Source organism: Aulonocara sp. 'chitande type north' Nkhata Bay, linkage group LG20, assembly GCF_057382095.1.
Source record: "Aulonocara sp. 'chitande type north' Nkhata Bay isolate Kocher_YH1m ecotype deep benthic linkage group LG20, A_spYH_male_GT1.1, whole genome shotgun sequence".
In the NCBI taxonomy this organism is placed as follows: Eukaryota; Metazoa; Chordata; class Actinopteri; order Cichliformes; family Cichlidae; genus Aulonocara; species Aulonocara sp. 'chitande type north' Nkhata Bay.
In genome coordinates, this window is record NC_141363.1 from 1,057,439 (window position 1) to 1,084,372 (window position 26,934).

Below are 26,934 nucleotides of genomic sequence, written 5' to 3' on the forward strand. Positions count from 1 at the left end.
GGAAGCAGGGAGAACAGCCAAAGAAAATTATTTATGTCTTTTTTTTATCAGTGGCAGTCAGACACTGGTCAAAAAATGTCCTCATATTGGAAACAAAGTGGTCTGCCAAGCTGAAGGGGAGGCAGAATCAGATAGAACTGACATGGTAGAGATTTTAGAGAAAACATGCAACTGTTTCCAGTCATTCGCCTGTGCATCTGTCTCAAAACTGAATCAGTTAAAAACCCCTATTTGTGTTCTGAGACCCATTAGAGGAACTGTGGAAGATGAAGAAACCACAACAAAGCTTACACTGGACACTTTTCAGAGCAGCTCCAAAAGTGGAAAGGCTGATAAGACCACTCAGCTTGTTCGCTGTTGTTGGCTGTTAGTGGCTCAGTTGCTATGCAGTTCCAAACATGTGAACATGAAAAGTATGTGCAGGTCTTAGCCTCCACTAAAATAGATAACAAATGACCAGCTGGATCATTTATAGCTCAACAAGATACTTAATGGGTCAATCATTGAGTTGATCTATTATGGCTCTGGTATTTCAAGGCGACTGATAGGTTTGACTTTACTTGGAAGGCGACGTGTATAAGTCGAGTCTTTTTGGAAGCATGTTGTCATCACTGTTATTGGCGTTCTGTTGTAAGCAGATCATACTTTTGTTTCTTGTTTCTTGAATGTGTGGGATCATCAAGAGCAGATGTTTGCCCATTGTTTCATCCTGGTCTGGAGGAAGGCCTTCGCCCTTTCCGTGAGACCTGCCAGCTGTAAAATCAATGCAGCCTCACGCAAAATTGTAATTTATTTTTTATTTCATATTAATGAAGAGATGTTCAACACTCTCATAGCACCAAACTTGTAGGCACGTTTAAACAGACTGTCTAACCCTGGCAGCGTAGCGCCATCTGCTGGTCACACTAAGAATGAATTTTCTGTGGCTTCACTCAGTTTGCACCCTGCCAAATGCATGCTACAATGGGCTTCGTTCAAAGACTCTTTGATTGCATGTGTGCAGTGATGGAAATGTAATGGAGTCACTGGTTTGAGTCGTGCTCACCTCTATGACGTCAATCTATTTCAGAAAAGTGCACATAAAGAAGATTCATCAAAGAAAAGCGATTTTTTGCTTCTCCTTTGAGACACTGATTTAAGCTTCAAGTGTCTTGTATAACTTCACAGCAACTGCAGCAAAATCAAAGGAAAATATGTCAGGGTTAGCAGACCGCCTGTTAGCAGCTCTTTCCAAAGTGAAAGGTATTTTGAGGCCACAATTTTAACATAAAAAACCCCCTTTGATCAGACAGCCTTGCTGTGATGAGGTTTCCTGGCAACACGATCAGAGCTCAAAAGCACCTGTGAACCCGCAGGGTTAGTGCAGGTGAGAGTGCAGCCAGGTATCTGGCAAGGATGTGAAAAGAGGTGCAGAATTCAACTGCTGTTTGGAAGAAATAGAGTTATGTGAGAGAAGTTCTCTGCTATTCATCTGAGTGTTAAGTACAGTTCTCTATGTGACCACAAGAGGGTAGCAGATTCTCACCTAAATAGAGGCTTTAGCCATGAATGCGCGAGTGCATGGGCCAAGTCCGGGACTTTACGGAGCCCCGCAAGGGACATGGGAGAAAAAAAATTACGATGAACTTTTGCGAGATCTCGCAAAAGTGCGTCTTAATTTTTTTTCTCCCATGTCCCTTGCGGGGCTCCGTAGGACTTTGCCCTCAGTAAGACCTCATATTTCAGTGATAGGTGGTGTGTTGTGGTTAGTGTATTTAATTAGCATGTCACAGATCTTATCAAAACACAACATCAAGTCAAATGACAAAGTCTCACTGTTGCCCATGAATTATTGTTATGATTACATGTCTTGTAGAGAGGGAATGTGATAAATATATTTTCCTAAATAAAAAAGAAACAACACAGGAATATGCAAAATGGTGACTGGAGTTCATGCATCACAAGGGGCCTTTAGCTCAAATATAATCAATGCTTCGTATCCCTTAGTCAACAGCTTCAGTCAAGACTAATTGTGCCCCATAGAAAACTGAAAATGCAGCCGGACAGTCATTGTTGTGTGGGAGAGAACGGTGAGGACAACCTATAGTGGATTCTTGGCTGCTTGAAACATTGATCTGTTGTATCAGCACCTATGTCACATAATCAAAAGCACATTTCTAGTCTATGTTTAACCATCAAATGCATCTCATCTCTTTGACCAAACATTCCTCCAAAGCTGAATTGTTTTATCAATAGATTTCGAGTTGAACTTTTGATGAGGTTGGAGGGTTACACCTTTGCTGTAAACAAGTCAAGGCTACTTCCTTAAGCTACTTTCTTTATAGTCACAATGAGGTTTTTGTGCAACCTTCCAGCCTAGCAGACATGTTTCACATTAGTTCTTTTTCCCCTCAGTTCCCCTTGATTGCCATTTCCTGACATTTCAGATGATTGATATTTTACCTCGGAGGTGTTCATGTTTGACTTGATATGATTACAGAGTCTTTCATGGCTTTGTAAGCTTCACATTTCCACAGCCACACTTGCTGAGTATCAAAACGTTTGAAATTGATCATGCTATAGAAGCATTAGTTGACTTGCAGCACAAGTCCTAATAATCTGATTAAGGCCAAACAAGGTATTGAAAAATAATGTATTAGATGTTGCATTTACATGTGAAAAAAATGCTTGCATTTAGCTTATCTCATGAAAAAATGTGCATGTTTTCCCACCAGTGTCCAAACTTTCTAAGATCAGAAACATTAAAGCTGTTGTAGTGACTCATTGTGGCCCTAGTACCTTGCTAAGATACAGTTTGCTATTCTTTCTTTAGTTGTGAACCTGTCTCTATGCAATATTCATTCCTTCCAAGTACAAATGCACAGAGACTTCCCGTAGTGTTTACACCGGTATGCCAAGCTGGCGAGAAGTCACCACTACTGCTGGGAACACTGGGAACATCACAGCTAATAAATCTGTGTGTATAAAATGCAAAGCACGTCTCTCGTGCCTGCATGGAATGAATCACATTCCTTCAGGCATCGATGTTCACGTACAAGTCTTTCTACTGCCTCCTCTGCTTTTGGGTGCTGGAATATCTTAATGCAGAGACATGAGTCACCAGAAATTTGGGAATTAAAAAAAAAGAACAAAAAAGAAAATAGAATAATAATAATAATTATGTGGTAACAATATTTGGAAAATATTTAAGGTGACTCAGTGTCTGGGCTTGTGACTTTTGCACGTGGGAATCATTTAAAGAAGACAATGACTGTTAGAAACCCCGTGTTACTGCACATGTTGAGATTTCTCGTCCCCACTTTAACTGGTACTGTATATGTGAATATGCTTACAATATTTAATATAAGCAAAGATTATAAAGAAAGAAAACACAAGTACATCAAATAAAGTTTAGTGTCTTGTTTGTTTCCCCGAAGGTTACTGCTTTTGGATTTATCATGAGCTAAACGCTAAAGTTTATCGAACCTGTTTATAACGGCTGGTTGGATTTTGTAATGGTTTACAGAAGACAATGAAACTAAAGTTGTAAAGCAAAGAGCTAAAAGACGTTAAAACAACCAGAGTTGATCAGACCTGCAGATGTGTGACGGTCAGCATGATCTCAAACAGACACAACAAACCGGGCAAGTACTGAGGTGTTTAATAAATAACAGCATGAACAACACAAAAACAACAATAACATCAACATTAAAAGCTTGAATTCATTTTGTATATATACACATACGGTATATAATTTTATATTTGACTGTATAAACCATAAATATGACATGCAGTCCTCATAATTTAAAACAACCAGGACTTCTTTGACTGAGGTAGGGTCGGGGGGCCGAGGGGCTGGACAGATGTTCGAGTGTGTGGATGTGTGTGTTTGCATTAAGTACGTGTGTTGTTTGGATGCTTTGGTCAGTGGGGGTGTTTGTCTGGATGTGTGGGAAAGGATTACAGTATTGGCAATAAAGCTGCAGTGGCTGTTAATGAGAAATGTTTGTGCTCGGTTCATAGTCTGGTGGTCGGGCGTCCGCCTCAGTCAGTGCCCCCGTCTTCCTCCCCAAGACTTCCGGCTGAGGACGCACACACAGGCGGCATTGATGCGGATGTAACGCCAGGCTGTCTGTTCATTGAAGGTGGTGAGGGCACTTACAAAAATATGTGAGTTGGTGCAGTAGGAGTTCCAGTGGCGACTGTCGATGCCGAGACAGCCCGAGTTGCCTGATTTGGAACCTTGTTTTCCACCCCAACCCCCCGGCTTCCCTCCATTTGCGTTTCCAGAACCCCTTTGAGTAGGGGATCGACAGGTGGTCTCATAGAAGTACTGTTTCTTCACCACATTGTTGATTGTAACATTGGGCAGCACTTCCACTTCATTTCCGTACATGTCTGTGGCTTTTGTCAGGTTGCTCACCCAGGTATTCATGCTGTCACATACCGAGTACTCTCCTCGGTGCATGGTGCGTGATCCTGCTCGGCGCCTTACCCTCACCCCTCTAACTCCATCAATTTCATAGCCCTCACCTTCTAGGGCATCATGTGATGGTGGAACCTCACTGAAGACGACACGAGGTGAGAAACGGTAACGTCTCTTGGAGAAGAGCTTGGGATCCACCACTGGGATGGAGGGGTCAGGGAGGGAATCCAACGTAGAGTGCCCAACAAGAGGGCTCCTATCCTTTGCATTTAAAGCTGCCCGATGAGGCCTCTTGGTCCTGTGGTGGCTGGTCCTATGATGCTGCTTTGAAGTGTGTTCTTCAGTAAGATGGTCCCTGGCTACTGTGTGCTGTTGTCTTGCTCTGTGATTGGCTGCCGTCTGCTGTCCTACTTTGTGGTTGGGTGCCCCGGCACTCCGGGCCAATCCACCTCCCATGTTCAGTACAGCCTGGACGCCGATCAGGAGGAGCAGGACCAGTGATGACGACCTCATGGGCACACGTCCTAAACCAAACACAAACACGCAATTGAGATAATGTCACATGAATGTCTAAAGTGAAAAGTTTCACACATTTTCTAATTGAAATGCACTGAAAAATGTATGAAAGGATTGATAAATAGTTTCTAAGTGAGCAATCCACTTGGAAAATGTAACACTTTACCTTTACTGTGCATTTGTGACATCTAAGATTCAGAATCATTGACGTTGTCATTAAGGGGGCATTAGTTCTGTTCTTAGTTTGACTCTTTTGCTCTGATTCACTGAGCACTTCTTTGGTCCTGCTCAAGTATGTCTTGCTTTTTACGTGTTACTCTTGGTGAGTGTTTAAGGGTACCTGTGGAATGTGTCCAGTTGAAGTGTGAGCCCCTGTGGACTCTAGAGCCAGACTCCAATGCAGGTCGGGCCCCTCATGCCTGCCATCTGGACTCCGTGAACTACAGCTCTGCAAAAGACACACAAAAAACACACTAAATACTTGTGCAAATGTTATTTTAGTCAGATATAATACGCGTTGACATTTTCATAAATACATCTGGAGCTATCGTTTTTCAGATCAAACCAAATCAAAGGAAAAGTAATCTTAAAGGCAAACCTCCGACTCAAAAGGAGTATGTGTTTAAGTGCCCTGCAAAGGGACAAGATGGGCATAAAAGCCATTCAGAGCAATCAGGAATGTAAACATGCTTAACAAGCGGTTTCGTTTATTTAGACAGCCCCGCAAACCTGCCACCCTTTTTTTACCGACATACACAATTTATCATTACCTAACCTTATCTCATGCCGTGTACACACACTCACCATGTTTAACTTTAAGAGCTTGCGTTTTCCGTACACTGGAATGTGAGGCATTTAACACCTCATCCAGTGTTACTCGTTACATAGTGAACCTATGCACTGAAAATAGTGCCATGCATCTGTATGTGTACATGCACATAATGCTGTTTTCATGGATCGTTTGCACAGCGTCGCGTTGTGTGTGAATACACCCACTTCCTTCCAGACAAACACCCAGCAGGTCACAGAGGTCAGTGGAAGCTGGTGTGACAGCATTACTGTTATTTTTTAAACTTGTGTCGGTGTTTCACTTTGCTTGCTTAGTGCTGGAACACAAGTTTATTAGTGTTATAAATATTTAACTTAACATGTTTTACTGCTTTGGTGTGGGAGGCGGAGCCTTTTGAAAGGAGATTAAAGAAACGAGGAAGTTAGAAAAAGCAATTAGTGATATATGATAATCTTCACAAAACAACAACAAAAAAGAAACCTGATTTTTTTCCGTGATATTTTACAGTTTTCTTGCAAAAACCAGTTTTGCTGTAATCCTTGCAGTGTCGCACTTATAACCAGCAGAGGTCAGTGTTGCGTCTGAACAGACCAGCGTCCACCTTTCAAACAGCTGAAAAATATCAAAATGTCACTGGCTCTGTTCCCATTAGGAATATCAGCTCAGCTAAAAGAGTTTAAATCACTCTTCAGGTATTTTCCCACAAGCTAAGAATGTTAAAGTCCTTGACTTTTAATGTTCTTTAAACATGTTTCTGCTGTTGGCTTTGTAAAAGGTAATGATGCAGTACTCGAGTACTGTATTCGGTGCAGTTTTGCTCTTTACTCAAATATTAACGCTACAGCTTTCCTGCGGTTAGACAAAGCTTTTCATATACTCTTGTTTTTGTGATTGTTAGCTTTTGAAAGTAGATCCACGCCCTTTACTTGTGTAAATCTTTTAATGCAGCGTTTAACAAGCATCCAATACTTTTACGCTGTGCTATTGTTACGACGTCTTCTGTTAATACTTATTCAAACACTGCCAAAAAGTCAGTTTGGCAGCTGATCAGTAAAACAATCAAGTAATCACGGATGATGGAAACAGCTATAGTTTTATAAAACATACCTACTGGTTTTGTATTGTATTTTAGCTTCAATAAACACAACCATACACACACTTAAACACCCACACCCTGCACACATGGAGCCGGACCAAACAGGCAGTGAGCTGATTGATCCAGGCTGATGTGCCGCTCACTATTTGCAAGGCCTATGGTGAAGGATCCTCATGTTAAAAATATGTGGCTTATGTTTAATGCTGGTGGAGCGTAAACACTGCAGAGCATGAGCACACAGGTCAGAGCAGAACACCTCTGACTTACAGAATTACTTCGGCACTGCATCAGAATCGGCCTGACTATCCTTCTGACCTTCTCGCACAAATACACAGAAAAACAAACACACAAGCTGGTGTTTCTCCTGAACGTTGAGCAGGATTTACATCTCCTCCCTAAACTGTTTGTTTTACGATTCTGTGTAAGCACTACTGCGTTTTACACTGGAGTTTAAAAACATCGCCCACATTGAGCCTGGAAAAAAGAATCCTAGATTTAGGATTTAGGTGCTAACACCCTACATCAAACACTAGAGAAGGAAGATCATTGCAGCAGTGATAAAAAGTAAAATGTTGTACCTTGAAGAGCAGCAAAGCTAGAAGGAGACAGTCCTGTGGCCAAGTAATGACAGAGGCATTCCAAAACCGTTAAACCACAAACCAGAGAAAGGACAGACCCTGTATGGTTCATATTTCCAGACACTACACATGCTGTATTAATACACTGGTGGGTAAACAAAACCGTAGTTCAATATTCTTTTATGATTCATCCATCAATATAAGGAGCTTCCCTTTTTTCACAATAAGCTGATTGGCCAGCTTTGTAAATCAAGACCATTTTCTCTTGAGTCATCCATCACTTTCACATGCTGGGGTTCCACGCACCACATGGCACTACCTGGTCAAACCAGACTGCCAAAGTTGATGAAAGCAAGTGGAAAAGATGACATTAGTCACACAGCTGCCGGGTTGTGACCTAGAAAACTAATCATTGGGCAACAGGAAGGGAAAAAGACTTTAGAGACCACATATGTAGCCAAAGACAGTGGAAACCAGCCACGCAGTTACTGGTACTGACTTTGTAACACTTCTTTTTTTTGCTAGTCCACAAGATGATCTAATGATCAGACTACAGTTTACAGCATTACACACTCGTGTGAAACAAGAAGGCACGAGAGCATCGCCTGCCATCACTCCGGGGTTAGTTTACAGTTAGCGAGGGTGTCTTCCTGTCTGTGTGATACATTAGTTATTAGTGACATGTCCTTGTTAAAAGATATGCAGGAGCAGCGTGTCAAACAAACACACGCCGCTCTCTCAGAGCGATGACAGCGGCCATAGATTATGAGGGGGTGAGAAAGAGAGACTGACAGCGGCAGAGATAGAGGGAGGAGGAGAGAAAAGAGGCCGAGCGCAAAACAGAGAAAGGTAAACAGCTTTTCTGTGTCTTTCATCAACCCAGTGGAGCACAGTTCCTCCTGCTGTCAACCACTGGAAATAATTATCAGGCAGGATGACCGCCAGGTCAACGTGCTCTCTCCTTTAACACACATCCAAATGTTGAAGATATATTTATTTCCTCTAAAAATGTTATCAGTGTTTAAAAAATTGGACTAGTTCGTGTTCAGTCTAAACGAGTTTTGCTTTTTGGAGAAAGTTTGAAATGAAAGTCTTTTTGTCACAACTCACTGTTGTAAGAGAGTTTGAACTTTTCTCCTCACAGCGACACACTCGCCGATAACATAACGCTTCGAAATAATCCTTACACTGCTTCCATTCACGATGTTTCAGCTACAGAAGGAAAATCACGTGTCACAGTTTCGATTAGCTGCCATGTGAAACCGATACAACAACCTGCCACGAGTTGTTGTCACGTAAAATGATGTCATGCAGCGTTAAAATAACAATTAAATTACACTCCCCAAAGGTTCTTGGAAGGCTGAGTCTTTTCTTGGAAACACGTTAAAACTCCTATTTTTTGGCACAGCAAACGTGCAGCAGTCACCAAAATTAAAAGAATGTTTGGACTCTCTTACGCATTAAAAGTGTGGATTTCTTCCATATTTCAGCCGAAGCATTGTTATGAGTTATTTCACCCTCGATCAGCTGACTTCTTCTTTCTGTTTTCTCTGTGGCATTTGTGCTTTTCCTGATTTCAGTTGCTGCCAATTTAAGATTATCATCATGCTAAAAGCTTTCTCTTAAAACTGCTGTCTCACACTTATCTTACCAGTGTAACCATATTATCTTATTTATTAATTGTTTATTACTTGTTCCCAGTTTGTCACACTTTTTTCTGTCACTCTCCTGGTTTGTCAGGTTGTATCTGGTGATTCTTGATACCAGATGTGACCTTTACCTTTTAAGTTGTCTTAACTAAGCATTAGTTTTGCCAATTTGTAATTCAAATTGTCTGCATAAAGCCATTTAACCTTAGAGCCATCATTTTCTCAAGTGAATTTAATTGTTTAACTTAAAATATATATTTTAACCGCCACCACCAACAGAAACAAAAACCAAACTATATTAGAGGAGTTTAATGATAGTTCAGTTTTCCATTTACTATGATGCTGCCATTTTTTAAGCCTGTGTGGCGTACTGTTCTGCACCCTTGTTCCTCACCGCCCCCTGGTCTTTATGTTAAAAAGACATTTACATGGACAACAATAGCACCTGCTGTAAATCAGACATACTTCAACCACCAAACTTTGCTGCTTTAGCCACAGGACACGGGGGGAACGAGACAGGTAGTGTCACACATGCAGGCACACATAACCTGCTAAAGTACTTTACTCGTCGCAGGGATGACAAACGATGCGAGATATGGAGAACAAAATAACATTTGGTGTGCAAAATGTGGAGCTGGCAAATGCTACAGCGTGGAAAAACAAAGTATGAGGTCTCGACATGAACTTGAATTCACTCGATCGGTTTACTATGTCCAACAATAAAATATGTAAGGGTTTAACTATGCACAGGTAACAGCACATACAACTTTAAAATGTATTCCTCTGCAAATGAGTAGCTATCAAAAGACCGAGCGTTCATTTAAATGGTACTGGCAGCCATAGAGAGGCATGCTGGCAATCAGCTGAACATTTGGCTCAGTAGTTCAAAAAACATCTTAAATAAACCACAGCTTTGGGCTTTCTGCAAACATTTCAGTTACATTTGCCTGCAGTGTTAGAGGACTGTAAATGACAACGGCAGTAGGGGATGGTAATTGATAAGCAACCATCCAAAGGACAGCACCTAAATGATTCTTTATGAATATACTCTATTTTGCACAGCTGTTTTTGCCATCAGCTGTTGTAAAATAAAAGCTTCTGTATGTCTGCCGAGGGCATCTTGAGAATATCAGGGAAGAGGGGAGCCATGGTGTTGGAACTAAAGGGAACAAACTGGCAAAGAGCCAGCATCTTCATCCTGCTGTTTCGTGCTTTCTGGGTTTCTGTTTCTCTCCGTCTGTCTCTCATTTATCTGTCTCTCCATTTTTTTTATTTTTTTGCTCCTGGAATTTGACCCAGTGTTCATCTTTACTCTCACAGTTAAAAGCCAGAGGTAACTTCCTGAGTACATGGCTGTTTCTGTGCCTAACAGCAAGCAGATCTGAGCACTATAGTGCATCTTTGCAGGTGCAAAGCACAGGGTCAGACCATTATCTTCTCGTCTTTGGGGAAAATTACGCAACCATTTTCTGATAAAATCCATAGACTCTAACTGGAGAGGGTCTTTCTTCTTTCCAACTCTTGCTGAAGTCAGAGCATACATAAATGTTTTGTTATGGGATAAAATAATATATATACTGGTTCTGCTTCAGAAGCCTTAAAGTGATTGACTTTTTTATATTCACCAAACACAAGGACAACAGGATTTCTATTAGCATTTCCTGTGGAATGAATTTTTCTTGGAACTGGAATAACTGGGCTTTGTGTCCGCATATGGCTTCACTTTTACACTTTTATTAAACTACTCAAGAGAAGTAGATGTCAAAGTGTTGTGTCAAGAGGATACAAATACATACAAATAAAAGCTGACAGTGTATCCGGCAGAATATAGGCGCAATAACATACTTATGTTGACTTTAAGTCACAGCTTCCCACAATGCAACAAAGCCCCGGGGCATTTAAGGGCGACCAAAATACTGAACAACAGTTCCAAGAATCCCAGGGCTCTTCCTATACTGTTGGACCTGAAAGTCTTTGTTGCCGAAACTTCGTGCAGCAACACATTCAATTTCATCTCTTGACAACATTTGTTCCACAGTCATGTTTTATTTACGGGTAAACCTGAGACAAAGCAAAGACGTGGCTGCAGTGCGACGTCAACCGCTCCACTGTTGTCACATGATGTCTTACAGTAAGTCGAACACTGATTCATCATAATAGAAAGACTGAATCATTGTGGCGTTCGTGAAAGGAACCTAAAATATAAACAATACTTTCATTCCAGCAGTAATTTGGAAGCAAAAGCAGCAAATCGAAGCTTGTTTGTACAAACAGGGCTAAAATTTATTCCACTGTCAATGAAAATATCAGATTAATGTCAGCATGCAACAAAACTGTTTATTAATGAACAACGTGAGTGATTCGCCTGTGATACAAAGCATGAACACCAGCAGCCCTCCTCCACTTATACCTTCTAGGCTGGCTTGACTCCACTCGGTTTCCATTAGGTGAAACTTTTTCAGTACCTGCTCCTAGTAAGCTGAGTTGATATGAAAATATGACATCACCAGACGTCATGAGATGCAGATGTTTTTGTGTTTAGTGGCTGATGGTAGTATTGGTAGCAGCCCGAAACGAGAAGTTTGCCAGGAGGTCTTTGAGCTGATGGCCGATCACGGGTACCAGCACACAGTGCCAAAAACCCCTGAGAAACATGAAGTGATTGCTGGGACGAACTAAAAGGAGTGGAAGTGGTTTAATCAAATGGATGATGGCGTATATGGGCACCGACCAGCGATCAATGGGAGGGAGAGTGGCCTCGACTCTGTCACTTAAGTTCATTTAGCAATTAGTAATATGTGATCATCTAAGCAAACACTTAAGTCACAGTGGCGCCAGTGTAGAGTCAACTCTCGCTTAATGTACAATCGCCAAACTCTGCTGGACCTTCTTCTGAGAGCAAAATATGAAGCCGAAGTGTTCTCAGACCACAGCCGCTGAGGAGACAAGTACCAGACAGCTTTGAATTTGTTCAATAAGATTTAAAATCTTGGCTCACTCACTCTCTCAGCTGTCGGTGAGATGTATTAAGCAAGTTTTATAACTTTGTTTCTGACCAAACTGCTCAACTACTTTCTATAATCTTACTAAAAATGTTGGTTGTTCGATTCCAGCCGAGTTCAAGACATGACAGTTTTTTGGAAGTCACTCAAAACCTCAGTCAGAGCATCACAGTTTTGTTAGTGAAAGCCATTCTCTCCATTTTTCACCCCCTTTCTTTCTCTCCACATAATGGGCCCATCCCCAATCAACCCACCCTCTCCCTGCACTGGACCAGTGGACGTGGGAGGCTGATCCTCCAAGCCTTGAAGTCAGGATGAACACAATGATTAACATGTTTTCCAGAACCCTAGTTTTTATGACCTTGACATTCAACAATCTTCTCGTGACAAGTGTTTAATCTTTTGGCTCGGCTCTGATAATAACTCCCCCTTCCTGGTGAGCATCTAAAAATCCCACAGCAGCACAGAGACATGAGGAGGGCCAGAGGCAAGAATGCCTGTCTGGCCACGGACAGCGATGAAGACAGAAGGATGGAGAGGAAGGAATCAGATACATCAAGGGATAGGGAGAGGCAGCAATATTGGAGGGCGGGATGCATATGGGCAATAAGATATCTAGAGAATTACACACATAAAGGAGCATGTGAGAAGCAAAGTAAGGAAGGGCAAGTTTATAGTGGAACAGACACTGAGACAAAGAAGAGTTCAAGGACAGGGTCAGAGGGAGGAAATAAAGGCAATGGGGAGTTACAAAGCATTCAAAAGAAAGGAAAACGTGGAGTTTCATCACTTTGTGTCTTCTCTCAATAGCTTTAACAGAAAACCAGCAGTTTCAGGCTTGAGTTAGATCATATTGTAGCTTTATTGTTAGAGTAAAACTCAAACACCATTTAAAATTTGGGAGCTATGCAGAGTTTCACTAACCCTAACCCTAACCGTCCAGTTGGGGAACGTGTATTATCTAATCAAAATGGCAAAGAGTGGTTTAGGATTAAAAAATTCTCTGACTTGATCCATCTTCCAATATGAATATTTGTAATATCAATACAAACACATGCACCGTTGGGAAGATGTATTTGTCCCTTTTCTGATTTTTGCTTTGTTACATATGTGTTCACTATATTTGAGTTAACTAGACTAAAATCCAGTGATCTAAAGAAACTCAAGAACAGCTGAGAAAAGGTTACAAAGTCATTTCGAAGGCTTTGGAACTCCAGTGAAACGCGGTGAGCGCCATTATCTATAAATGGAGAAAACGTGGAACAGTGGTGAACAGCACTCACAGTTAGTGTTAATGATTTATGGATAAGAAGAACAAAGAAAAAGGCACAAAAATTTGGGTAAATATTTGGAGGTCCGTCTTGTCTGTGGACTGGCAAACTCAAAATTTGAACTTTTCGCACTATTTCGGTCTGGTGTGAAACTAACACAGCATTTCATAAAAAGAACATCATACCCACCGTCAGACATGGACCTGAATGACCTGCCATTAATGATGGAACTATGAACTCTTCCAGTAAATCTTGAAGGAGAATATCCATCAGTTTATGCTCTAAAGTTTAAGTGCACTTTGCTTATGCTGCAGGATAATGATTCGAAACACACCAATACATTCACGTCTGTATAGTTGAAAACCCTCTAATGTGATGGAATTAAAACAACTGTGCAAAGAAGTGGGCCAAAATTCCCCCACCGTGATGCAAAAGACTTATTGCCACTTATCACATATGCTTAAATGCTGTTCTTGCTGCCAAGGGTGGCACAACTAGTTATTAGCTTTATGGGGAAATTACTTTTTCACATAGGGCCATGTAGGTGTGGACAGCTTTTTTTCCTTCAATAAATGAAATCATCATTTATCTTTACTTTTAATGAATTGAAACATTTAAATGTGACAAATATGAAAAAGAGTAAGAAATCAAGAAGGGGAAAAAAAACTTAGTCAGTATACTTCAAAGTATACTGACTTGTTATTATTCAAAGGCTGCATAGGGAGAGAGCAGGCTAAACTGGTTAGTTTTCAGGATTGCGGTGAAGTTTACAGTAATATATTATTGTGGCACTTACAATATAAAGCGCCTTGAGACAACTGTTGTTGTAATTTGGCGCTGCATGAATAAAATTGAACTGAACTGAATCGAATGTGCGGAGCAGCTGTGATGTTCATGGACAGTGTTATGTTACATCAAGGTTGCACAAATCAAATTAAATTTAAGGTGATGTTTTTGATTAGATTAACTCACTGAATTCTGCCTTTATACTAGATCTATGCTGTCAAAGCTGGAGAATCAGCGACGATGGCTCTTATAAGATCTGCTTATATCTTAATAATTCATTTGGCCGATCACAACATAAAACACCAGCACAGGTCAGCTGATCACAAAATGTACACAAAATGTATTTCTAAGTTTTTCATTTTCCCACGCTCTACCACTTCAACCAACGTCACCTGCCAAATCCCACTTTAACCCCTGGCTATACTTACTTGAAGAAGCAAAATCATCCATCTACAATAAATGCAACAGCAAGTAGAGTCATTTATTAGATTTCCTTTGGTTGCCTTTACTTGTGTCCTTCATAACATTATGTTCAAGGTGAGTATATTCATTAGAATTGGTATTTAAGTTTAAATAAATTGTGTATTCCCTTATATTAATATTATTTTTGTATGATACTATTATGGCATTAGATTCAGTGAGCTGGTAGCAATGTCCTCCAAAGCTTGATTACACTCCAGAGCCTGTACTTCAACACTTCTACTTGAGTAAAGAAGTTGAATCTTAGTGCTCAAACCTTTAGCAGAGTATTTTTAACAGCAGTATCTGAGGAGACAAATGTGTGTAATTTTGCCACCTCATGGTATTGTAAACAAATCAGCAGCTGAGCAACCCCCGAGTGAGTCATCCAGGTAGATTTCAGCGCAACGTAAAGTGAAACATGGGCGTAAATAGACAGATGTGCTTGCTAAGAGACTAAAACTTTCCATTACGCACCGTTTATGTTGCGGTCTGTCTGTCGCCATGAGCACGGGTGTGGTCACGCAAGACTGAGTATATGCTATGTCAAACATTAAGATATGCACGCAAGATTTTCTCTAAATATTCTTAATTGAATTTGGTAATGGTAGCATATACGACACAGGAAACACAACTAGTTCTCACGTTTGACAGACAGCTAAAAGGAAACTTTAATACATGGAAAGTAGTTCTGGTTGCATCCCTTCATGACGCTTCAAATTAATTCAAATTAATTTTAAAACATAGTCAACAAATACAGAGGAAACAGTCTGAAAGGCTGGCTGAATAGTTTTACCTTCCACTTCTTTCTCATAATACTTTTTAGATTTAACTGATTAATTGCTTTTGTTTTTGGGGTCTAGGGCGAAGTGTTAACCAATATTGCTCCATGACGCTAAAGAAGCAAAATATGCAAAAATTACCCTAATGGTTGTGTTATATTTTATAGATTTTAATAAAAAGGCAATATTGAAACAATTTAGGTGTCACGGTTTGCCGGGGCAAGCCGTGTGGAGTTGGAGAAAGGACCCAAAAGGCGGCAGCTCTGGTGCAGGTGAGTATTTATTTACAGGAGTGGGTACAAACAGCAATGGTGGGTGAACATGAAACCGGAAACCTAAACTGGGGAAACTAACAACACAAACCAGAAACGAAGATGCAGGGAGGTCCGAGGAAATACATACGGGGAGACGAGGGGAAACAACACAGACGAACCAGCAACTAAGACAGAAAACACAACTTAAATACACTCAGAGAACACAGGGAGATTACACACAGGTGGGAAACACAGCTGGGAGTGATTAACATGACGAGACTAGGGAGGCAAACTGAAAACACTCACATAAGACGCAGACCTTCACAATAAAACAGGAACTTACACATGAAAGGACACAAACTAAGAAACGCGGACTAGATACAGGAACACACGGGCAGAACAGAGTAAACACTAACCAGAGGAAGAACAGAACCAAAATCGAAGAGAAAACACAAAAGGACCCAGGATCATGACATTAGGTCCCAGTCACACAGGCCTAGAGACTGGTTGGCAAGTGCTTGGCAACCACCAGTTGCTAGGGAAATTCCCTGATCATTTGTGAATGGTTCCTGTCACTGTGAAATCAACTGCTAAGCCCCATATACACACACCTAAATTTATATTTTCTGACTCATTGGAGAGCGTTTGTGGGAGGTTGCTTGTAGTCTGCAGGTGAAATTGTTCCCAAAGTTGTATATGGAACAAAAACCTCCATGTGAAACTGTTAGCAAAGCAGTCAAAAGCACTCTCTTTGAGACTAATTTCACCCAGCAACCCCCAGCAACCACTAGGGATGGGTACCGGTATCGGTTCTGTCATAAACTGTAGTAACCAGACCGAAAAGCAGCGCACATTTCGGTGCTTTATTTCGGTGCTTTTTTTCCCTGAGCTGTGATACACTTTAGATTCTAGCCAATCATTTTACGTTTCCGAGCGTAGTAGGCGGGTCCAGGTACGTACGTTCTTTTAGAGCAGAGCTACAGATTAAAAATGCCCAAGGCAAAGCGGTCAAAGTCTGGCTGTACTTCACAGCAAAAGATGCAAACTCAGCAGCAACAAGTGCTTTAAGCTGATACTGTGATACTGTCAAAGGAGGTAACACCTCGAATCCGATGAAACACCTGGCGACGCATAGCGTTTTTTTAAAAGCCGAGAAATGCGCCGTATTTGATAGCTTGCTGCGAGACCTCACACCGAGTGCATCTACTGCGGGTGTGGTGCCTGTTATCAGACCCGGAGTTAGCAACATCCCCCAAAAACCCGAAGAGGAGAGTCCTGGCCCCTAGCCCTGCCAGTGTAGCAGAAATGATGATGATGCAGCAGCAGCCGTTCTTCTCTGCGTGAGTAGCTTAATGTTGTTCGTGTGTAATTTACGTTGAGTAGGCTAACCACGTTATTACATTAATGCATGTAAGGTGAACTAGCAAACACCGTCGTAGTTACATGCGGCTGTCTTCTTGTTTGATGGCAGATGCTCCCTTCACCCTGGACAAAAAGGCTAAAATGACCAAAGAAAAAGTGGAAAACAGTTAAACATGAGAGGTTTTTAGACAAAATTGGTGTTTTTTCCATCGATTAAGCACTGCTTCCAGCCAAGAGTGATACCATATATGCCCCATAGCTGCAGAAAAGGCTAACATTGTTATCTTTTTACAAAAAAACAGCTGAACATGAGAGGTTTTTGGACCAATTTTGTGTTCTCCATTCTTTAAGCACTGGTTTGAGCACCGTTTAAGCACCGGCACCGTTTCAAAAGTACCGGTTTGGCACCGGTATCGGATAAAACCTAAACGATACCCATCCCTAGCAACCACACGCCAAACAGTAAAGAAATACAGGTTATTCTCAAGAAGTTGCCAGAGGGTTGTTGACTGGTGACTCTTAATCAAAAACTTTGTGGTAACAATGGCAGAAAGTTCACAACCCAACTCACCTCAAAAGACAGCAATAATATAATAATAAGGAAAAAACTGGCCCCACTTTTTTGAAAGCAGCGCTCACTCTGGGTTTGGTAAATATGCATTAGGTTGGGGTTTGTTTTTTTTAAATTTGGGAGCTATGGTTTTATTCTTAACCGATAACTGCTATACGCCTGGTCCAGTGGAACAGACAGCCAGTGAACAGCAGCTTATAAAGGTTCACTCACTGCATGAAAAACACAGTGCTGTTAGTTTCTGATTCAATCTTTAATAATCTTATTAACATCTCAGTCTGTGATATATGTAACATTGTGGGGCAATTAGGGAAACTAGGTGATTTTTGGAAGCCTGTCTGCAAGGCATGAGAACTACCATCCATCTGTGCTCTAGTGTTTGTGCTAAAATGCTAAAATTGTTAAAAAGCACATTCCTGTCTGTTGTAATGGCAGGCACTCAGACTGGGCCGGTTTTAAAAGAAATCTGTGGCTATTTCTAATGTTTCTTATTCTTATCTAGTAAGGCTGCAGCATTAACTTTTAAACGTGTTTATGACGCACAATCATACATGAAACAGATACTTTCACATTAAGTCAGACTGAAAGACATTAGTGGATGTCTGAAGGAGGCATAAGTGCTGTATATTGTTAATGCATCCAAAAAAAGTCAAATTTGAGGCTGAACTTTGCCAGCTTTATGAAAACCAGGATACCCAGCTTCGTCTCTAGTTAACCAAACAACACTGATTACTGCAGTCCATGTTGTTGCACTCTTATAGACAGGCTTGTCAGAAGTGCACTGAATCTGCTCAAGATTGTACAAAGAATCTTGTTTTTGTCCCTCCCAGTGTTTGTTTGATTGTACCATGACACCTCTTACTAAAGATTTGACCGAACCAGTTTCTATTCTGTGTGGTCTCCACATCGTGCTGTCATCACTCTCTCTCTCTGCTTCTATGTCTCTCACTCTCCCTATCTCCCTTTTCATATCTCCCTCCTTTCCTGACTCTCCCACACTTTTCCCCTCTGGCTGATGTCTAACACCTGTCTGCATGGGACCTCCCAGGCCCATCCTCTGTCTGTTAGCAGCATGCCATGTTCACTGTGTGAGCAGAGCTCTGGTGAAAGAGTAAGTGGCTACTTTCCAGCACAGCTCTATGTGTGTGTATGTTTTTTTTGCATGTAAGTGACTTGGAACAGGAGTTTAGATAAATGAATATTTACTATGGAGCTTAATACAAGGCTTAAAAGAGAATCTAGCAGAGAGAAATTGCTGCCTGCAGCGTCATACTCCCCAAAAGTCCTGAGGACTCACCATTAATCCGTGAGTTTTAACTGCAACAAAACTCGATGACAGATAAAACGGATAGTTTGGAGGAGAGAAAATTGCTTGTAAAGTCCTTGATGTATTGGTATTTTGCAGGATCCTGTCTGGCTGAAACAACTATATGTAGAACAACACCTTGTTAACTCCTGCTGGCTGTGCAGGAGGCTAATCTGTTACGACTAGCCAGTGGCTCATCCTCATGCATTCTGTGCATTCTGAAATCGGCAGAATCAAAATGAGTGCATAATGAGAGGCTTCGCTTGTATCCTTGGGGCTAAGGCGTGTTTATGTGTTTGAAGGGTATCCAACACAAACATGTATACATGCACATGTACACACATGCGCTTTGTGAATACTCATTGACAAACCCCATTCTCCCACTGCTGGGCTTGGTGTCCGTTACTATTACACTCTGTATTGTGATAGCTTCTGATAGCCAGGTGAGAAAATTGTATCACTTTAAAATTTATAAGAAGAGATGTTTGTGTAGAGTAAAAAAAAGAACATTGTTACAAAAAAAGGTCTATTGTGAACTATCAGGCTATTTTCACGAGGCTTTTGTACTGAATCTAAATATTTGAGGAGACCAAGTATTTTGTTCTGTTGATGGCAACAAGAGCAAGTTTCATGTCCAGACAAGCTATAGTTAAACTACCAATTGGGTTAAAGGCAAAGGAAAGTGAGAGTGAGACAGTGTCATCACGTTAATCCAAATGTACACACACATCTAACGAGGAGTTGCAGTGAAACAATTCACAACATCAGACAAACACAAAGTCAACAGATTAAGACCACAACACTGTTATTATAGCTGTAAGAAAGGCCATTTTTCAGCTACTGTGTTTGTGCTGCGTGCACATGCATGAAACCAGAGTAAGCCATAGCTAAAAGTCACAGAGGCATTTATGTGGAATGAGCAGGCATGTCAGTACATTTAGATGTATTTTTTGTAGGCATATATAGTACTATGCACACAATAGAGATAGAAATAAGATCAGAGCACACAGACATAACCCTTTGATGCAGCACCTGTCAAAATCAGATCTTCAACACAGAATTGCAACTGGATTCAGTTTTCATCTGTGGAAAAGTCCGGAAGCGTGTTTGTGTGCAGCGCAAAGGGGCAGAAAACCAGGTCCATATAAAGAATCCTGCACATGTTTGACAAGAGCCCTGTTCAAATCCAGTAAGTTACAAATGTCAAACAATGTTAGCTGAGATTTCTGTTGAACACGTTTCCTTCCAAACATTGTGAGAAGATGTTTGTAAAAGAGATGTCAACAAGAATTACAGCAGAAAGCTGATGTTACATTTCCGATATTTTATATATATATTTTTTGTCTGTTCTGCTCAGAGCTCCTTCGGGATTCTGACCTGCAGTGGCCTCCAGATCCCGCTTTTCCTACACAAGCACAGAGGTATAACCTCCAACTCTGACCTTTTACCTTTCCCACTGATTTCAGACAGACCCTTCGACTAGTTTACTTTACGCCAGATGTTCTCACCCGACTTTGTGTATTGACCCAAAAGATAACCAGCGCCCTGGGTTTACATTCTGACCCATGAACTATCGAGAAAGAGGGATGCTTCCTTCTGCTTTATCGAGCATAACCATCACTCATAGAGAAAGAAACGAGATTCCTTCACCTAATAAATTTTAGTTATTAGATTCATTTTTTAAAGTCAAAGTTTGACTTAAACAGTTTTAACAAAACCTACACCTTAAAACTACTAGTTTACTAAATTGTAAAATTATGGTAAAATAATCAAATAAGCCTTTATATCAAGAAATCTCATCTTCACATCACCAATGATATATTTTCACCACACTGTAGCACATAAGGATTTAGAATACGCACAATATTACTAATTTTACTACCTGTTGTGTAATGCTACGAAAAGTGTTACTCTAAAGGATGCATGAAGAATCATGAAGCATGGAAAAGGCTTGCAAAGCAATTCAGAGGCTGATCAGGTGTGCAGATAATGCTTGTGGGCAGGTGTAAATGCAAATGATTATTCTGCCTCCAGCTTTTGTGGTCTGATAAGACATTATCATCCAGTGTGAAGAAACCTTTAAATATTCTGTTGCCAACTGGCACCGCCCCGTTTTTTCTAGTTCTGCAAGTAGTACTTGAGTGTAATCTGGTGATACGGTATTTTTACTGAAGTAGCATGAAGCTGTGGGTTTTAAAACGTCACCTAAATTGCGTCACATGACTCCCATCCTATATTAGCCTGCAGATTACTGCATGAATAATCCTAATGTTTGGCACACAGTTTAGTCACATTAATAATCAAAGTGCAACTGATAATTTAAATAAAGATGTCCATCAAAAGAGATATAATAAAAATTTTCATTGTTCATTGAAAACCCAACTAAAATTATGTTTATTTTATGGTGTTTGCAAATCTAGAGTCACTTTAAGAGCTGTTTGTCGCTGGCCTCGGGTTAAAGAATCAAAGATAAACTGACAGTACAGGTGTGCTGTCACAGCCTCTCCCTTGCCCAGGTGTCCTATACAACCATTCAGTCTAGACAGCCCACATCATCTCCTCCTTTATGTGTTTCAGGGGTGGATCCTGTTCTTGTCAAAATCCGAGTGACTGCAGATTCAGATTATGTCACTTGTCCACATAGCAAGCAGAGCAACAAGCTGTCAGTGGTGTTTGAGTCTTAAACTGACAAAATGATAAAAATGCAGCATGTAGAACAAGAAGGGATAAATGTATTACGCTGGTCTGTAACTTTAAAAAGGTCAACACGGTTATTTTTTTTTCTGGGTAAATAGCTGTGACATAAAAACACTCTACAGTATGTTTCCTTATGGCCATTCTTTGCTGCACATGAATATGTTCCTCTTCACTGTTTAAGTAGTTTAATACTTGTTCATTTGTAAAGAGTTACTCTGCTACGCTCTCCCTCCCACACACACACACACACACACACACACACACACACACACACACACACACACACACACACACACACACTAATGCACACATACACAACTGCACACACTGGTGCTAACATAGGGAAAGCTGTAACTCAGCTTCAAAGGGAAACCTGAGAGGGTCATGAATAATCACAGACATCTTTGTCTGCGGGGGAAAACAGCACTGTCCATCTGCCCTCTATACATATACGAACGGTAGTTCATATGGCTTAAGTTGTTTTTAGCATTGGCATTGGATGCATTCTAGGTTTGAAAGATTTACAGGGTAAAACCATTTCTGTTTCAATTGCAAACACAGTTACACACAGGAAAACCTTTTGTTTTCTAATTATTAGAGAAAAAAAAGGTAAAAGCAAAAAGAGAGATATGTCATAAATTGGACTTTTACAAATTTAGCAAGTGTCCAGGTCGGTCTGCATAGATGGCAGACCGGCAGCTAGGTCAACAAGGCGTACTCTAGATATAATCAGTAATAACAGTTACTGTGATTTCCCTTTCAGAAAAAGAACCTGTTTTGCTTGAGAAAACTCATTTCAGACCTGAAGTTTGACTACGGCCTATCTTATTTTTATTTTTAACTTACAAAACATTCATTTTAACTAAGCCTTGGCTGACTCCTCCTGCGTTAACCATAAAGAAGAGCATGTCATGTAGGATATATAGTCAGGTTGCTGCAGCACTTTGCCAACAGAGGGCCAACAGAGAGGAGATGAAGGCAATCACATCCCCTCCAGTAACATCAGCCATTTACTTATAACTTCACTGTTTTTAAAGAAACTTTACTTCTTTACTCGTTCCAATCTGCAGTAACCTCAGCTGTTTTTATTTTATTATGTAACACAAAGGTGCATAAATACAGTACACTGCTGCTGAAGCAGATAATACAGGTACGTTGGTGGGTGACAAAACATAACACCTATCTATATGATACCTATATTGATATATCAATGTTGATATTTGGTGATTTTATGGACCACAACCAAACAGCATCCTCGGCACATTATATTAGAACCAATGAATGTGTTTTTCACAGAGAGCCACACGTATATGACAAAGGTGAAGCCTTTAGTGACACTGTTGATTTGCTTCATGTTTGTTTGTGTGTGTAATCTTTGGCTCACTGTGACATTCCTCTCCTGTCAAACCCCGAAAGGAATTCCCTCGTAGGAGTGGCAGGCGTGAGGTCTGTGTTTAGCACCCACGCTTGCTTGCATATACACACACACACGCACGCATACACAACACAATTTTAAAAATTTAGTTTAAAGAGTTGAAAAAATGATTAGTAGCACACCTTATAAACAACAAGCCCCACCCAGGTGTGAGGACACCCTCAACATGCTTCATATTGGACACTGGAGCTCATCAGAATCTGCAAGTCTTTTGAGAATTGTGTAACATGAGTGGAGAGAACGACAGATAGAAAAAAGAGAAAGAGACAGAGAGAGAGGGAGAAAAAGAAAAGGTAACCTGATGTCCCAGGAGTTTTCTGAACAGTAAACGGGTTCCCATTGAAGTTTGAAGAACCCCCTTTTTTTCTACTCCTCACCTCTATTCTCTCCTTCTTTCTACACCCTGTCCTCCTCCGTTTGATCTTTGCATCTGCAAATACCTGAAAAACCTCTGTACCCGGCTCACAACATTAAAATGACATAGAAATGCAATCATCAGCAACATTATCTCAGTAAACTTTTAATAGTGCCTCATGTATGTTGCAGTCAGCTGAAATCCCCCCTCTCTATAGAAAAGTGGCTGCTGCTGTTCTCAATCTCAATTTAGAGGCTCAACTTACATTTAACAACATGCTCTCAGAGTTTCTGTAATAGATTCTGCTTCTGTGCCATGTGTGGATACACACCCCGCATATTTACAGTGTTTAATAAAAAGAAAAACAAAGCAAAAAAAAAAAAGCAAGGTAGGACTCACCACCCTTTAATGCTCCTTTTTCTTTCTCCCCACTGAGTAAAAACTTCCACAGAAAGTCTGCTATATTCCACCTCACTCTCTCCAGGCCTGGGGAAGAATTGCCCCAAACTCAAAATCCCGCTCCTACTTTTAAAGCTGTGAATCCAGGTCTTGGGCCATCCACTTCTGTCTGTCTCCCTCCCACACTCTTTGGGAAATGGACTGCTCTAAAAGTTTACAGTCCCAAAGCTTCTCCTCCCTGCTGTTTGGCTCACAGCAGGTCCTAGTGCCTACCCTATCCACGTGCGTCTGTGACAGAAAAAAGTGGCACTTTTAATAAATGTTCAATAGTGACATTCATTTTTTCTTTTCTCCGTTCATCCATGTGTGTATAAAACAGTGGAAAAAGCCTCCATTTGATTCAGACAGTTCATGTGACAGTTGAAGTCATATGTAAGGTCAGGAGGGCCATTGATTGCCGTTATTGTTCCACTATATGAGTCATTTCTTGCTACTTCTAGCCGCACAGACTCTAAAATATATCATTAGTAGTGCAGCATAGTTATGGAGGCCAGCTAGGGTAAATAACTCATTAACTCTTTTAGGGATGTTGTAAAATCCCTGTCTTTAAAAGCTGACTGCGCAAATAGTCGCAGGCTTCTGCTGTCCAACCCTAGAAAATGTGCACAGTTCAGTGAAATTCATGGACTAATACTAATAAAACTTTGATGGTCTGTTGCAACAAGGAATTCATGTCTGTTACTTTTCAGTCGAAGAAAAGACGGGAAATACGGCAGCGTAAAACTAAACACCAAACGCACAGGTCCCATCAACCACGCCCTGCATTCATCAGGCCCCTCCAGGCTCCTGTATCACAACAGTCTCTTTGATATTTCTGTTCTTTCCTGGTTTATCCATATTTGTTTTCCCATTTTATGGTTTTCCCTTCTCAGCCTCTATCTGGTTGTACGTAATTTTTCTTTTTCACAGCTTCTCTCTGACCTGAACCATATCATTGTCAGAGCCCCTGGCACTGAGCAGAAAGACATCCTACCCATCTCCTGACAGACCTAGAGAGGAAAAATGAGGGAACTGAAGGATTGTGTGTCAGTGTTATTTCTTTTTCTTCCTCTTGGGAAAATGAAATTCCTTTAGTTTCAGAAGAAAAGCTGGTGCTATTTTAGTGTTAATGAGAAATCTATATTGGTTGCAAATGGGGCCTAGAAGAAAAAACACAGGTGAAAATTTGAGAAGGGTCTCTCTCTGCTCAAGAATTTTGACCCCCTACTGTTGAGTTCAGGCCCAAGTGGGCATTTCCCCAAAGGTGGCAAAGCTCTTTTTGAGCTTTTTGTAAGTTGTGTATGTGTGAAGGTTTTTGTAACTGTCAAAACTGCCTGAGCCGTGGTTATCGAGACTCTAAAGGGGGAGACTCCAGACAGCAAACTATTGAACTACGCCCCACTCTGGGGTTGGTTAGGTGTGAAAAATGCTAAGGAGGGGTGACTATGGCTGCTATGGTGGAGCGGCGGTCAACAGTGCCTCCATATAAGAGTTTAAACCTTAGGTTTACATGATTTAAACTATTTAAAGTATACCTATTATGCTTTCATACAATTTAAAAGTCCAATAACAAGGCACGCAGCTGTTGTTTTTCTTCTTCATCATAGGTAAGCCTTATTGAGATTCTTTTTTTACTCTTGGACTCATATATCATAGAGAGGGGAAGCCCTTAAAATGGTCATCAGCTGTAACAGTGAGTACATCAGTGCTATCTCCTGTGTTATCCGACTTGGAAAATTTGCCCATTGTTAGATTTGTTTGTCTTTCCTAAAGAAGACAGCATGAGTTTATTTGTTCATACTTTCACCTGCTGATATGGATCCAGCATTTGTTTGTGCGTAGCAAATCCTTGAAGGGTTTTTCTTAACAGAACCCATGCAAAGCTCGGCTGATGGTAAAAGACCTTGCTGTTCCATGAAGGGAAATATAAACTTTGCAATGTAAGCAGTGAAATGATTCTTTTGTGTTGCTGTTTGGACCAAACCACTTGTGTGTCTGGTTTTGATAAAGACAGCGGGCCTAATGTAGGTGAGCTACCTCAAGACTGGAAGCACTTTGGTGAGTGGAGATCGCAGAAAGTGAAGAAAGTGAATGGTGTAAAGGCATAACTGCTGGTAACACGACATGGATGATAAACCTTTCTCATCTTTCAGGTGAACAACTGAAGTGACTACCAATGAGAGTGAACAATCCAGCTGATTTATGTATGAACTGGTATTAAATATATTACGGTCACCTAGGCAACCAGAGCCTGAAACATCCACAGGTGACTTCAAAGTGATGCGGAACGAGCAAATCCCTTACAGCGTCTACACAGCTTTGCTATAAAACCCAAATTCTCTGCCAATGTGCTTGTATACTTATTAAAGGGGACATACATATATAGACATTGTTTTATAAAGCTTTATAAAGCTTAAAGACTAAAATCCACCATTATTTCCAACAATAAGGTGGTAATAATCATAGGCTTAAACGAAGCTTATACTAGGCTTAATAACAATAATAAAAAGCTTAATGAGATGGAAATGGGTGGAGATGGACAATCTGCATGCAGTGACAGAAAAGTGGATGTTGTCAAACCTCCTCTATTACGAATAACCTGCCCCACCTTCTGTTGTTGGCTAGAGAAGCACATTTAGCCTCGACTAACACTGTCGCGTGTTGCTTGACAGAACGTCAAAAAAGTTATTTCATCCTCCATCTGGCTTTATGAATATTCTTTCCCCTATTTTTTCTATTTTAATTTCTTAATTTTTATTCACTTGCCACAAAAGAAAAACAAAATAAAACAACAAAACAAAACAAAACAAAACAAAAGAAAAACAACTAAACAGAAAAAACACAAAACAAAACATGAGTACATTTCTTTCTGATATGCTACAACATCAAACTAGTGCAGCGAACCCACAATAAATCCATGTATAAACCCAAATTTCTCACCGTTTTCATCCAAGCACTTAATGACAAGCTGATCAACATGCTCCCAGTAATACCGGAAGGAAGCGGTCGGGCAGGTTTCTCCACTCTCAAAGATACCGTTGAGTTACAGACAGAGGTGTGGACTCGAGTCACATGACTTGGACTCGAGTCAGACTCGAGTCATTAATTTTATGACTTTAGACTTGACTTGAAAAAATGTTCTAAGACTTGTGACTTGACTTGGACTTTTACACCAATGACTT

General features: G+C 40.7%; 1 protein-coding gene across 2 annotated transcripts; it reads right to left on the minus strand.

Moving 5' to 3' along the window:
- Nucleotides 1–3,625: 3,625 nt before the first annotated feature.
- On the minus strand, nucleotides 3,626–23,885 carry ngfa (nerve growth factor a (beta polypeptide)). 2 transcript variants are annotated; one of them, XM_086277504.1, is made up of 3 exons: nucleotides 23,717–23,885; nucleotides 5,262–5,369; nucleotides 3,626–4,929 (listed from the first exon to the last, which is right to left on the minus strand). In XM_086277504.1, the coding sequence occupies exon 3, from the start codon at nucleotides 4,916–4,918 to the stop codon at nucleotides 4,028–4,030; it is 891 nt and encodes a 296-aa protein (XP_086133630.1). In that variant the 5' UTR covers nucleotides 4,919–4,929; nucleotides 5,262–5,369; nucleotides 23,717–23,885; the 3' UTR covers nucleotides 3,626–4,027. The 2 variants fall into 2 exon arrangements, with proteins under 2 accessions (XP_086133630.1, XP_086133629.1); XM_086277503.1 differs by having other exon boundaries at nucleotides 23,714–23,885.
- Nucleotides 23,886–26,934: the final 3,049 nt, after the last annotated feature.

What these genes read in the sequence shown, in the direction of transcription:
- ngfa (XM_086277504.1), bottom strand. Translation starts at nt 4,918, where the DNA reads ATGAGGTCGTCATCACTGGTCCTGCTCCTCCTGATCGGCGTCCAGGCT.